The sequence below is a fragment of the Eublepharis macularius genome, chromosome 1 (genome assembly GCF_028583425.1).
Source record: "Eublepharis macularius isolate TG4126 chromosome 1, MPM_Emac_v1.0, whole genome shotgun sequence".
NCBI lineage: Eukaryota > Metazoa > Chordata > Lepidosauria > Squamata > Eublepharidae > Eublepharis > Eublepharis macularius.
The window spans coordinates 236534844-236548223 of NC_072790.1; the positions used below are offsets into that span (position 1 = coordinate 236534844).

At 48.1% G+C, this 13380-nt stretch overlaps 1 protein-coding gene across 1 annotated transcript in view; it reads left to right on the forward strand.

Annotated features, from left to right (window-relative positions):
* The window catches only part of USP21 (ubiquitin specific peptidase 21), a 30912-nt gene extending 18151 nt beyond the window's left edge, over positions 1–12761 (forward strand). The window contains exons 7-14 of the mRNA XM_054973658.1: positions 187–324; positions 2493–2557; positions 3332–3435; positions 4170–4256; positions 5234–5312; positions 6938–7045; positions 7445–7559; positions 12213–12761. Of these exons, the coding sequence (XP_054829633.1) occupies positions 187–324; positions 2493–2557; positions 3332–3435; positions 4170–4256; positions 5234–5312; positions 6938–7045; positions 7445–7559; positions 12213–12303 (787 nt within the window). The 3' untranslated portion in view covers positions 12304–12761. The remainder of the gene's footprint in view (positions 1–186; positions 325–2492; positions 2558–3331; positions 3436–4169; positions 4257–5233; positions 5313–6937; positions 7046–7444; positions 7560–12212) is intronic.
* The last annotated feature ends 619 nt before the right edge of the window (positions 12762–13380 follow it).

Consider the following 13380-nt stretch of genomic DNA (forward strand, 5'->3'; position numbering starts at 1 on the left):
TTTTGTGATGGGGGAAACTCCTTGGGCTAGGGGGAAGGCACTGGTGGGAAAAGATCTGGGGGACCTTAGCCTTAAATTTGTTAGGTGCTTTGCACCTAGAGAACCCTTTCCTTAGAAGGGATAAAAGTTGAACGGTATGTGTCACCCAATGACTTTTAAGCAATGTGTCCCCTTCCACTTCTCTAGCCAGCAAGATGCTCAGGAGTTTTTGAAATTTCTCATGGATCGGTTGCATGTGGAAATCAATAGGAAGGGGCGCAGAACTCCCAGCATCCTCTCTGACACCAAGCGGACCTCGGTGCTGGAGGATGCCGACACGCTGAGGTGAGTAGACCCCACGTGGTGGGCTCCACAAAACCTTGGTAATGTTGGTCAGCGTTATTATTCCCATTCTGCAGATCTGTGTTGGAAGCGACGAGTCATCAGTTTACCTAGGCCAGTGCAGCACACCTGCATTTCTCCAGACCCCCCCTGGGCAGTGATCTTTCCCCAGTTGGGACTGAACCTGGGAACTTGGGTGCACCAACACGTGTGTTTTACTGCTGAGCCGTGGAACCCGCCCAGCCTTTGAACCTGCTCTTCTGCCTTCGCACTTTTGATCTCTCTGGCCCTGTCTTGTCGATTGGCACTCAGACAACATGCTGAGAATCCTTTTGTCCAGGGAACCCAGGAACTGAAAGCAGGTGCCTCTGTCACTGAACTAAGGGCTGTCCCAAGAGGAGGCTGAGAGGCAGCTTCTGGTCAGGAAGTCTTTATTTATTTATTTATTTTATTTATATTCGGTTTATATTCCGCCCTCCCTGCATCAGCGGGCTCAGGGCAGATTACAACATACACATGATAAAAAACTGCCGTTCAGTTCTAAATTTGATTCTGAATTCTGCCGTGACTATGTTAGGTGGCTGCTTCTGGCTCTTTTGAGAAAGGCCTTGCTAGCCCAGCAGCCTCTTCCAAAGCTCTGGATTTTCGTGTTCCCTGGACTGACAGAGGCAACTCCTGCCTTCCAGTGTAGTCAGGTCAATAAATGGTATGCGGGGTAGGGCTGCCTGGTGATGCGCCTGTGACCTCTTTCTGCTTTTGTGCTGGTTCACCTGTGTGTGTACATTGCTTGAGAAACAGCAGGGCCTATGAACTAGAAAGCGGTTTTTTTTTCATGGCAGCTTTAGGGGAGGTTTATCTTCCCGGATCATCTTCTGGCATGCACCACTGATTGCATCACTCTATACTTTATCCTGCCCTTTCTTCAAAGAGTTCAAGGTGGTACTTGTGGGTCTTCCCACCCCATTTTATCCTCACCACAGGCCTGTAATGTAGATTAAGCTAAGTGTATAAGTGGTCAGGGTCACCCGATGAGCTTCAGGGCAGGGAGGGGGGTTGAACCTGGGTCTCCCCAGTCTTTGTCTGATACTCTACTCATTCCACCACATTGTCTCTTGCCTATGTAGTAAACAGTACCTCATGGCCATTATGACACTGTACTGTACTGTTCAAATCACCTCTCACAAACATTCTCATCTTAACCTTGACAGCAGCAATGTAAGATAGGTAGGTAGATCAGCTTCACTGATAGCCCCATATTTACTTACTAGCTTGATACCCATGCTTTGCTACAGTATTTAACTTTAAATACAGTTACAATATTTATAATATTATAATATTTATGGGTATGTAACTTTTAGAGGAAGACTGGACACATTCAGTGACTCCCAACAGCAACTGCAGACTGTTTAGAAGGTGGGCGTGAGGACCAATCAGGCTGCATATGCAAATGACCTCTGTGTTCCAACTGTGTGGGGGGCATGGGGAGGAATGAGGTGTGGAATGTTGTGAGCCCCGATAAGTCCACATGTGCAAATGACATTAAAAGGCTGGCTCAATCAGGGAAGAGTGGGTGGGGGCGCAAGCAGGCAGCGGCCTGCCAGCCACACAAGGAAGCTGTATCCCTTTGGGAAAACACGTTTGACCCCTTTTTATCCCTTAGGGGGTGAATTTCTTAAAATCCCTTCTTAGTGAGTGTTTCCATCATGAAAGGAATGTTCTCCCCAAATTTCATGTTTCTAGGTCCAGGGGTTTGGGCTGGGCATTGATGACTCAGTCAGGACACTTGTCTTTATATATATAGATTTGTTGCTCTTTTTAAAAATACTTCCATTCTTCAAGGAGCTTGGGCAGCATACGTGGTGTAGCTTAGGACGAGAGAGGGTAAATGATCTGGGAGCTGCCCAGTGAGTTTTGGGGCCGAGTGCAGACCAGAATTCGGGTCCTCTTTCCTGGTCCAGCATTCTTACCCTGCTTTGTCATGATCAGGCTCACATTGCAGATTAGAGGGGCAGGAACCTTTCTGTGTGGCTCGTGCCACGTCCACTGCTGGCGCTGTGTAATATGATTTCCAGTAGCAATCACTGCCACCGCCACCTTCTCTGCCCCTGGTGCCAGCACTACCGTGCCTGTTCCCCTATGAAGTGGCACTGAAGTGTCTTTTCTTTCCCCAGTGATGACGAACAAGCCAACCAGATGTGGAAGCGCTACCTGGAGAGGGAAGACAGCAAGATAGTAGGTGAGCTGGCCGGCCTTCCAGTGAAAGCGTTTGCAGTCTGTACGGACGAGCCCCGGCAGCCTTCCGGCTCTCTCTCCTTGGTTTGAAGGATTTGTACCCCGCCAGTCAATCAAATGATCGCTGAGACAGTTTGTGACATGTTCAAGCAGTGCAGGAATCCCAGACCCGTTTTTTTGCCGTGCATCACAAGGGGGTGCTCAGGGCCAGCATCGGTATACCCTGAGGTGGGGCTCCTGCCAGGGCCTAAAACTTCCGGCAGAGTCCACAGCCACTGACGTGCCCCCTACATTCCTACTTGCCACCCATGTTCCCGCTCCTCTACTCACAAGGAACCCTACAAGGATGCTGCCCCGCATCACCAGGGAAGGGCATGCAGGTAGTGCGTGGTGGCGACGGCACTTCCGGTGGCCACAGAGGCAGCACTGCCCCGTGCTGTCAGGGAAAGAGCAGCAGGCATTGCAGGTAGCTGTGAGGGCTTGTGAGTGGGGGGAGGCAGAGGCCAAGGGTATGTGGGTGGGTGAGCAGGAAGGGAAGTACAAGCAGAGGGCCTGGTGTTGGGCAGAGGAGGGGAGGGTGGCACACTTTACCCAAAACTTGGAACCTGCTCTGGAGGTGCGGGCGGGTTGTCATGTCTCTCCCCCAGTTTTCCTTTGTTCTGCAAGATGGGGAAAGAGCACTCCCGCCCAGAAGTGTGTTAGCATTGTTGTTAGTGTGCCAGCTCTCATATCAGGATGTGCTTGTAGACTAATGAGGACCCGTCCCTCTCTCTGCCAGATCTCTTCGTTGGCCAGCTGAAGAGCTGCCTCAAATGCCAAGCTTGTGGTTATCGGTCCACCACCTTTGAAGTCTTCTGTGACCTTTCCCTGCCCATCCCAAAGGTAGGTTCAAGTGGCGTCGTGGCAGGTGTTGAGAGGCGGCTTACCAGATTTCTTCATACACAATCAGGCTGTCGGTTCTTCTGACAAATACTGGCAGCAGCATTCCAAGGTCGTGGGCAGGGAGGGGTTCCTTGTGGCCTTAATGGTCAATCTGCCCGGACTGCCTCGGAACACGGAGGTCCAGTTTAGCCCTCTTGGGTAACAGCTAAGGATGGAGCCGTTTGTCTGAGGCCCTTTAAAATCCATCTGAGGTAGCGATTGTCACTATATCTTGGGGCAGTATGTTCCACGTTAATGTATGGATTGTGTGAAGAAGATGGCTTGATGTTATAAAAACATCACGCCATTGGTCCAGCTAGCCTGCTGTGTGCTGTTCCAAGAGGCCTACTAAGATTTCAGGCAGCTAAGAGTTCTGGCCAAGGCTGTTTTTAGCACAGCGCTCCAGGGACAAAGCCTTGGCCCTTTCTGCCTGCAAAGTGTGTGTCTTACCACCAAACGGTGACACTTGCCCAAAATACCATGGTGGTTCGTGGGATAGCAGGAGATGATAGCTATGGTGGACAGACGGTAGGGTGATGTCATTCCTTCCTCTGCTAGGGCCCAAGCAGCATCTCCTCCCATTTCTCTCCTTAGAAATGGTGCCTGGGAGGGATGGGCTTTGGAGTTCAGGGCCTTGCTGCCGTTGTCCCGGGGCTCTTGACTCCCTCTCACGTGTCCTTGCTCTGGTTTCACAGAAAGGCTTCACTGGCGGGAAGGTCTCCCTGCTCGACTGTTTCAGCCTCTTCACCAAGGAGGAGGAGTTAGATTCTGAAAATGCGCCGGTAAGGCTTCTGCCGCATGGGCCAGAGTTGGTAGCAGTAAGCAGCGGATCGGCTGCTGGCACGCAGACCCTGGCCATTTGTGCAAAATTACTCAGCGTTTGGCTCAGTTTGTACCTGAGCCCGCCTGGCGGGGAGGGCGGACTAAAAAAATCTAATATAATAAATAAATAAAATACCATTCTGATTGTGGACAGCTGAGTTTCTGAATTTTAGATGAGTTTTGCATATTTATTTATTTATTTATTTATTTATTTATTTATTTATTTATTCGATTTATATTCTGCCCTCCCCACACCAGCAGGCTCAGGGCAGATTACAACCATATACAATTAAAACACATTAAACAATTGATACCAGTTAAAACCATAAAACAGTCAAAGTCACACAGTTAAAAATACATATATCTACATAATCATAATGGCACAGCAACCAGCTGACCGAACTTCACCCATCTCTAGAGCATCACACTGGGAACTGTTTGCTAGATGGAGGTACTGCTATTAGGGAGGGCATATTCTGCAATCTACCAGCCAGCGGGCTCCGCCTAGCACTGCCCATATACCTGGCAGAACAGCTCCGTCTTGCAGGCCCGGCGAAAGGATAACAAATCCTGCTGGGCCCTGGTCTCGTTAGACAGAGCATTCCACCAGGCTGGGGCCAGGACCGAGAAGGCCCTGACCCTGGTCAATGCCAGACGGGCCTCCCTGGGGCCAGGGACCCTTAGCAGATGTTTATCACTAGAGCGAAGAGCCCTCTGGGGTTCATATGAGGAGAGGCGGTCCCACAGATACGCCGGTATCTGCATAATGAGGACTTTTAGTAAAAGGAGTGGAGGTGGGGGGGATAGGGAGAAACCATCCAGAAGTGGTGTGAGGAAGTGGTGCGGGGCTCGCGGGTAGGGCAAGGGCTTGGGAAATACTGCTGCAAAAGCTTTGCTGAATGCTGAGCTGACATTCGCTTCTCTTTCCTTGGGGCAGGTGTGTGACAAATGCCGGCAAAGGACCCGAAGCACCAAGAAGCTGACCATCCAGCGTTTTCCCCGCATCCTTGTGCTGCGTATCCTTTCTGTGCGTCCTCGCTGGCTCTGTTCGGTGCAAGAAACGGGGGGTGGGGGTGGTTCTGAAGTCAGGGTGATAGCCAGAAGTTTGACATGGTTGCCATAAGAGCACACTCTGATGGGGGGAGTGTTGGACATCAATCTGAAAACAGCAAAAACCTACTTTATAATACTGGCCTACCTTGCAGGGTTGTTTTTTAAGTTTAAAAATAATAGAGAAAAATAGTCTTTAAAAAGGGTTTCCCCCAATAAACATCTGCTTAGAAATCAAACAATACTTGAACCCCTTCTCACTGATGTTCTTTAACCCTTAAATAACTTGTTTGAAGTAGCTATGTCTATTCAAACTATGACCCTTTTGGCTTTTTCCAGTACTTGGCTTACTCGGGTCTGGCTGCCCCACACCTGTAAGATAAGAGTATCTTTATCCTCTTTCGAGAGCAACCCTTTCAGATGTGTTGAAAGATACATTTGACATTTATTTTTCACCCTGAAATGTCTCCTGCTCCAAAGGTAACTATGAAGCATTTTGAGTTGTTGGCCATTGATAGAATCATTTCCCAGAATGCAGCAGCTTTCTGGGTTACCTTCTGCGGGTCTAGGGTTGCTTGACGTTACCCAGCCAAGAACCTTCTGGCTAAAGCTCCCCTTTCTGGCGGGTGACCAGCAGTGGGTCACCAACAAGTGTGAATGTGGATGCCGTGACCCCTGCTGCCACAACCGACAACTTTTTTCTGCTACGCCTCCTTTTTTGGGAGGAGAAGGAGGAGTTTATGGGTGAAAGTAAACACAGCTTTTCTTAGAGTAGCAGATCCAGTTTGGAAGCACCTTCACTGAGAGCCAGTTTGGTGTAGCGGTTAAGAGCGGCAGGACTCTAATCTGGAGAGCCGGGTTTGATTCCCCACTCCTCCGCTTGAAGCCAGCTGGGTGACCTTGGGTCAGTCACAGCTCTCTCAGAGCTCTCTCAGCCCCACCCACCTCACAGGGTGTTTTGTTGTGGGGATAATTATAACATACTTTGTATACCGCTCTGAGTGGGCATTAAGTTGTCTTGAAGGACGGTATATAGATCGAGTGTTGTTGTTGTTTCAGTCCAAACATAACTTCCCTCTCCAGGGTCTGTTTCCGAAAACAGCGGTTCCGCAGGGTTGTAGTGTACGTTGTCTACAGAGGGCACTGATTGGCTGGTGTCACCATCCAAGGAAACTGTCTCTCCCAGCCTCCAGTTCTCAAAACAGCTTATACTTTTCAAAAAAAGAAATACTTTTAAAAATCCTTGAAGGCGACGGATAGATATATAGAGGGGCTTACAAATAACAGCAGTCAGAATAGCTTTGGTGCAAGGGACGTTGACTGCCGATCCAGCGCTTGGTTCACTGTTGCTGCATCTGTCAGGCATTTTGCAAAGCCCCCCTAAACCGGGGCTTGTTCGACAGCTGAGGACCGTGCTGTGCATTTTCTTCCATCTGTCTTCTCCAATCTCATATTATTTTGAAGGACAAGAGCTAGTGTGCTCCAGAACAGGGATATTTGCCTGCCCAATATACAGCAGGTGCCCCCTCATCACTCACCGCAGCCCCTCCACCACCGCTGTCGAACAGTTCTTTAACTGCCGCTGCCCCAGATCTGAACCGTTTCTCCACCACCCGCTACTCCATCAAGAAATGTTCTGTGTATGTGGACTTCCCCCTCCAGCAGCTGAACCTGAAGGAGTTTGCCAGTGAAAAGGCCGGTGAGTTGTGCATGTGCCGGATCTGGGGTGCCACACCGGGTAGGAGCGGCAGCAGAAGTGAAGTCCTTGAGCCAAAGCTGTTTAGCTGCCCTGTGCCCTTCTCCGTGCCCCCCCCCATGCAAACCTGCTTTGGATGGAGGTTTCTGGATGGGTGCATCAGAGACACTTCCTCTGTGCCCCTCCTTGGATGCGTCCCCATCGGCGGTGATCCTGGCACTGATCGTTGTACCGTGCCCGTCTCTGCCTGCCCCTGTCTGGCCGCAGCAATCAGGTACTTGAGTCTTTGGGGCTGTGAACCAGCCCTGCAGTTGCACTTTCCTTGGGTGGCCAAGGCAGGGGTGGTCCGAGTTGGGCATGTGTTTTGTTTTTTTTAATTCCCCTTCTTTCCCTCTGTTGCAGGCACCCCTGTGTACAACCTCTACGCCCTCTGCAATCACTCCGGCAGTGTACACTATGGCCATTACACAGCCTTCTGCAAAGACCAGTCCGGGTGGCGGGTTTACAATGATTCCAGGTAAGCAAGGAATGTGGAAGCTACGGCTCTGGAGGAGTCTAGAGAGAAGGGCAGAAGGTGGCGCTGAGAAAAATTTACACTGTCATTAAACAAACAAACCTTGAAATACTTTAAAAGCTTCTAGCCTTGGTTGGGTTGAAAGTGAAATCTCAGGAGCTAGAAGGGCGGCTGGAAAAGATTTCTCATGGTTGAGGGGGGTGGGCCTCAGTTCCCTTGAAAGCATATTGTGGGGCCCACCCTATAACCAGCAAAACCCGAACGAGCAATGATGCATAATCTAATACGCATTATATATCCTGGTCATAAATCTTGGCATGGTCTGGGCAAAAGACTAATTTTCCAAGCACGGCTGTGCCTCTTTCAGCTGTCCCAGGCTTGGTATGCCCAGAGCATCTCTTTGGCATGCAACCACTAGGTCTGCTTGCCTTGGTTCATCTTGATGTCCTTTCTTTTTTTAAAAAAAGGCTCCAAATCACTTGACTGCTGAAGGCTTTCCTGTCCTGGGGAAGCTGGAAAAAATTACATTTATTGTCTGTATTCTCTTTCCTCCTCAAAGCAGTTCAGGTCCCATCCTCCCTCCCTCCCTACACATCTCGGCCTGTGAGGCAGATTATGCTGAGCGAATGCCTGGCCCAAGGCCACTTAGCGAGCTTTCATTGCAAATGGGGACTCGAACCTGGATCTCTCCAGCCCTAATCGGGCACACTCAACCACTACATCGCACCAGTTTCCCCACATACTGAGTTGGTGGCATTTTGACAAGCCCTTTAAACTGTGGAATTCAGTGGATGCAGAGACGGCCACGAGCGTTGATGGCTTTAAAAAGGGGTCAGACCTATTGATGGAGGGGAGGGTCCATCCGTGGCTGTTCGCCGCGGTGACATAAGGAAACCTCCCTATTCAAAGGCAGTCAACTTCTGAATACCAGTGGTAGGAGGTAGCATCAGGGGAAGGCGTTGGCTTTGGCGCCCTGCTTGTTTGGCCCTCCCGGGCGACCGGTTGACTTCTCTGTGCACCAGGATGATCAAGTAGATGGACGGCTGGTCTGATCCAAGATGAGCCACGTTCCGTGGGCTTGGATCCACCAGCACGCATCTGTGAGTGGAAGGGTTACTGCCTACCAAGTACGATTCTTCCGCTTTTCCCTCTCCCTCCATGGCGACTTTGCTACATCCTTTCAGGGGGCAATGGGGCTGCAGCATCTTGCTCGATGGGCAGGAATCCTTCCATCTGCAGGAACGTACCAGAGACTCCAAGCCTGTGTGTTCCTGCCTCTGTGTCCTTCATCCCTGATCCAGAGGAGTTAGCCGTGTTAGTCTGTAGTAGCAAAATCAAAAAGAGTCCAGTAGCACCTTTAAGACTAACCAATTTTATTGTAGCATAAGCTTTCGAGAACGTGATTCTCGAAAGCTTATGCTACAATAAAATTGGTTAGTCTTAAAGGTGCTACTGGACTCTTTTTGATTTTGCTTCATCCCTGAGTGGGCCTCTGTTTGCTGAGTCGGGAATCCTTTTTGTTTTTCAGGCCTGCTGTGCAGAGAGCCCTGTGCCTCTGTGCATATGATCCTATGTCCTGTGGTCTCTATGCATATCTGCTAATGACCATGGATAGGTCCAGGTGGGAGCTTGCCATCCCCCCCGTGCTCCCAGCTGTGTACTCACTGCCTCCCCTAGAAAGCCTGAAAAGCACTGTTTTAATGTGCCGTGCCTGTCTCTTGACGGGTCATAACACCCTCGGTTTGCCTGGGGCACAGTCTTGCCGCCTTTCCTTTGACTCTTGCCCTAAATTCTGGCTTTCTAGATTCGGCATCACCTGCTTGTCATCACTGGCATAAAGTCAGCTGCAAGTTACAGCAAATGGAAGTCAAGTCAGCAGTAGGTCAGCCTTGTATTCGAATGTGTCAGGCAGGTGTTAAGCAGGAATCTGGGGCTGTGCAGTGGTAACTGATTTGTTCCTTGGACACGCAGGTGAAGTCGTCTTATACTAAATCATCTCCTTGGTCCATCAAGGTCAGGGCTGTCTACTCAGATTGGCAGCAGCTCTCCAGGGCCTCAGGTCAAGGTCTTTCACATCACGCTCCATCTGATCCTTTTAACTGGAGATGCCGGGGATTGAACCGACCACTGAGCCACAGGATTTCCCTGAGGCGGGTAGCTGTGTTGCTCTGCACTAAAACAGCAAGATTTGAGCCCAGTGGCTCCTTAGAAACCAGCTAAGCTTTCAAGAGTCAAAGCTCCCTTCTTCAGTAGGAATGGAGCTCTCTGAGCCTTTGCATCGCAGCCAGAGATGGGATGTAAAGCCACACCCACCTTTGGCTGGGATATCAAGGCTTGGGGAATCTCCATTCCTACTCGTTTCTGAAAAAGAGAGCTCTGACTCTCACAAGTTTACACTGAAAATCTTGTTGGTCTCTAAGGAGCCACTGGATTCAGATCCGGCTGTTTTACTTCATTCCAGAGTCTCTGTTTTCCTGTCTTAACCCTGGTTTGGTCTGCTCTTCATTCACAAACATTCGTGTCTAATGTGCCTGACAGCAATGAGGGGCGGGGGAACAAAAACAAACCTCAGACCTGGTAGGTGCCGACCTCAGCGGAACTGCTAAGGCGAGGGGAGTAGCTATCCTAATCTCTAGAACCATTTCTTTTCAACATCAAAGCACATTAAGTGATCCCAAAGGGAGATTCGTTTTTGTAAAGGGCAAAATAGGATCAGAAACTTACGCCCTAGCTTCAATTTACGCCCCAAATTCAAATCAAATTGCGTTCTTGGAAGACAGTTTAAACAAACTGACTTCTTTTCAGGAAGGTGAACTGATCTTGGGAGGAGACCTGAACTACATAGTAAACCCAAAATTAGACAGATCCAAACCTAAAAACAAAAAATGTAAAAAAGAAACTTCAAATACTAAGCTAGCAAAGCTTCTAGACAATAACTTTCTAACAGACGTATGGAGACATTTACATGGTATAGAAAAGGATTTCACATACTATTCATCTAAATATAACATCTATACTAGAATAGATTACATTCTAATTTCCAATACAGCAATAAATAGGCTACTTTCCTCTGAAATAGGTAATATCACCATATCAGACCATGCCTGGACTAGTTGTACACTGATGGCCACCCAAGACACATTGAAACAAAGGCATTGGTCATTCAATAAATTACTCATTAACAACCAAAATGCTATCAAAGAAATTAGCAATAACATTGAGCTGGCTATAAAAGAAAACACAACAGATGATGTTAATTCATGCATCGTGTGGGATACAATTAAAGCAGTTACTAGGGGCCATACCATTTCTTTATCATCACAACTAAATAAGAAGAGAAATGTCATGAAACAGGAATTAATAGAAAACATCAAAGCACTAGAACTCAAGCACAAAAAAACTGGTAGCAAACAGACATATAAAAAGTTATTGATTCAGCGTAAATTATTAGAAACGAACAAAATTTTGAAAAATCTCCAATATGTTAAGCAAAACTACTGGTGTAACAATCCGAAATCATTGAGGTTACTATCATATAAAATAAAAGAAAAAAAATCATCCAGTATCATTAAACAGATATATGATAAAAATGGGAAACTACAGCTCAGCGGAACTGGACAAGCAAAATGCCCATCACCAAAGCGTGGAAATAAACCACAGATAAGCAGATCTACTTGCTTGGAAGCAGTCGTTGCTTTTCATAGGTGTGCGGTCAGGAACAGTGGCAGAGGTGCTACTCATGCACGGAGCATCCGCTTTGTATGTAGAAGGCCTTGGATTCAGTGCCTGGCATCTCCATTGAATGAAACAGGTGACGGGAAAGGCCATTCCCTGCCCAAGCTACCAGGGAGAGGCAACAGCACTGCGCTTGAATAATAATATAATAATAACAACAACATTTGCTTTACATACCGCTGTTCAGGACAACTTAATGCCCACCCAGAGTGATTTACAAAGTATGTTGTTGTTATTCCCACAACCAGGGCTCATTTTGAGGGGAAACGTGCAGGAACGCAGTTCTGGTAGTTCTCCAAAGAGGTCATATGTCAGGTGGCCCCACCCACCTGATTTTTGGCCATTTTGGGCCTGTTTTGACCTGGATTTGGCCCAAAATGTCCAGGATTGGGCCTAAAACAGCCAGGATCAGGCCTCTGACGGATGGTGGCTCACTCTCCCACTCTGAAGCAGCCCAATTCTGACCATTTGGGGCCTCTTTTTGGCCATTTTCAGCCCCTTTTTGCCATTTTGGGCCCAATTTCGGCCCTGAATGGCCAGGATTGGGTCCAAAACAGCTAGGATAGGTGATGTCAGGAGGTGTGGCATATGCAAATCAGTTATGCTAATGACACACTTCCAGTGATGGCAAGGGGTGTGGCATATGCTAATGAGTTATGCTAATGAGTTCCTGCAGCTCCTTTTTCTACGAAATGACCCCTGCCCACAACAATCACCCTGTGAGGTGAGTGGGGCTGAGAGAGCTCTGAGAGAGCTGTGACTGACCCAAGGTCACCCAGCTGGCTTCAAGTGGAGGAGTGGGGAATCAAACCCAGTCCTCCAGATTAGAGTCCTGCTGCTCATAACCACTAAACTGGCTCTCCGACTCAGTGCAAGGTCACTCTGATTGGTCCTTCTTTCCCTTTTCTTTTTTCATGGCAGAGTGTCTCCCATCAGCGAGAACCAAGTCCCGTCAAGCGAAGGTTACGTTCTTTTCTACGAACTGGACGACGTGCACTGGAAGAAGCAGTAAAAGTATTGAACCCAGCACTTTGGCCTGCCGCCCTCTTACCTCAGAGACTGGTGCTCGGGTCTTTTTTTATTTAAAAAAAAAAGAAAAAAAAACCCAACAACAACAGACAACACTGTGTGCGGTTTGTTTCTAAGAGTGACCCAGTTTGTCCAACCCTCCTACACACATATATATACCCTCTTTATATTTCCCCCGTCCTATTGTATTTTTGAGACAGGACCAGGGAGGAGAGGGGAAGCAAATCGATCATGGTTACAATTCCCCCATGCTACGTTTAAAGCGGGTGAGGGTTAATACGGATGTCTGGCCCGACCATTCATCCCAAGGGGAAATAATACCCGCTCCCCCTCTCCAGTTGCAGATGGTACTGACCACTACTGATTTTAACGACTCTGTGACTTTGTACATAAAGATGGCTTTGTACATAGCTGACGAGAGAGAAAATGAAGAGGATGAAATTTTTTTTGTGAATAAATTTACTAAAAAAACCAAAAAGAGTATTTGTCTCATTTCTGTTTGCCAAGAGCAAGTGGGGTCTTTGGCCCAGCGCTGGCAGCCCTGTAGAGTTATGACCTGTGGTGGGACAATAAACTTAACAGTTTTGATATCTTGATTGGGTGTGCCTCCAACCATGTGCAGAGTGCTCACTACCAACCATGACTGGGTTGTATGCTATTATTGTGTGGTCTATGACTGTAATAAAGATTGACTGACTACCAGCACCCCGTGGAAGGGGGAAATAATGTATTATTAGGGAGGGTCGAGGTGCCCAAATGTCCCCTTCCAAGACTTTTTAGAAATTAATCTTGACCTGCACCTACACCAGCTCACAGGAACTCTTAATTCCAACTAGAAATTGAAATTCCCTACCAATTTTGGATCAGGGTGGTGGTATTTAGCCCCGAGTGTGTTACTCAGTATAAATAAATACTAGCTGTCTTTCCATTCTGTCTGGCCAAGGGTTCCATGTCACCTGGATACTTGCACATTCCTTCCTCCTAAAAGACAATGCTTTGGGCTTTGTTTTGCTGTGGATAAGAGGCTTGGGAAAGTGTGTTTGAAAAATAAAAAAAGTCG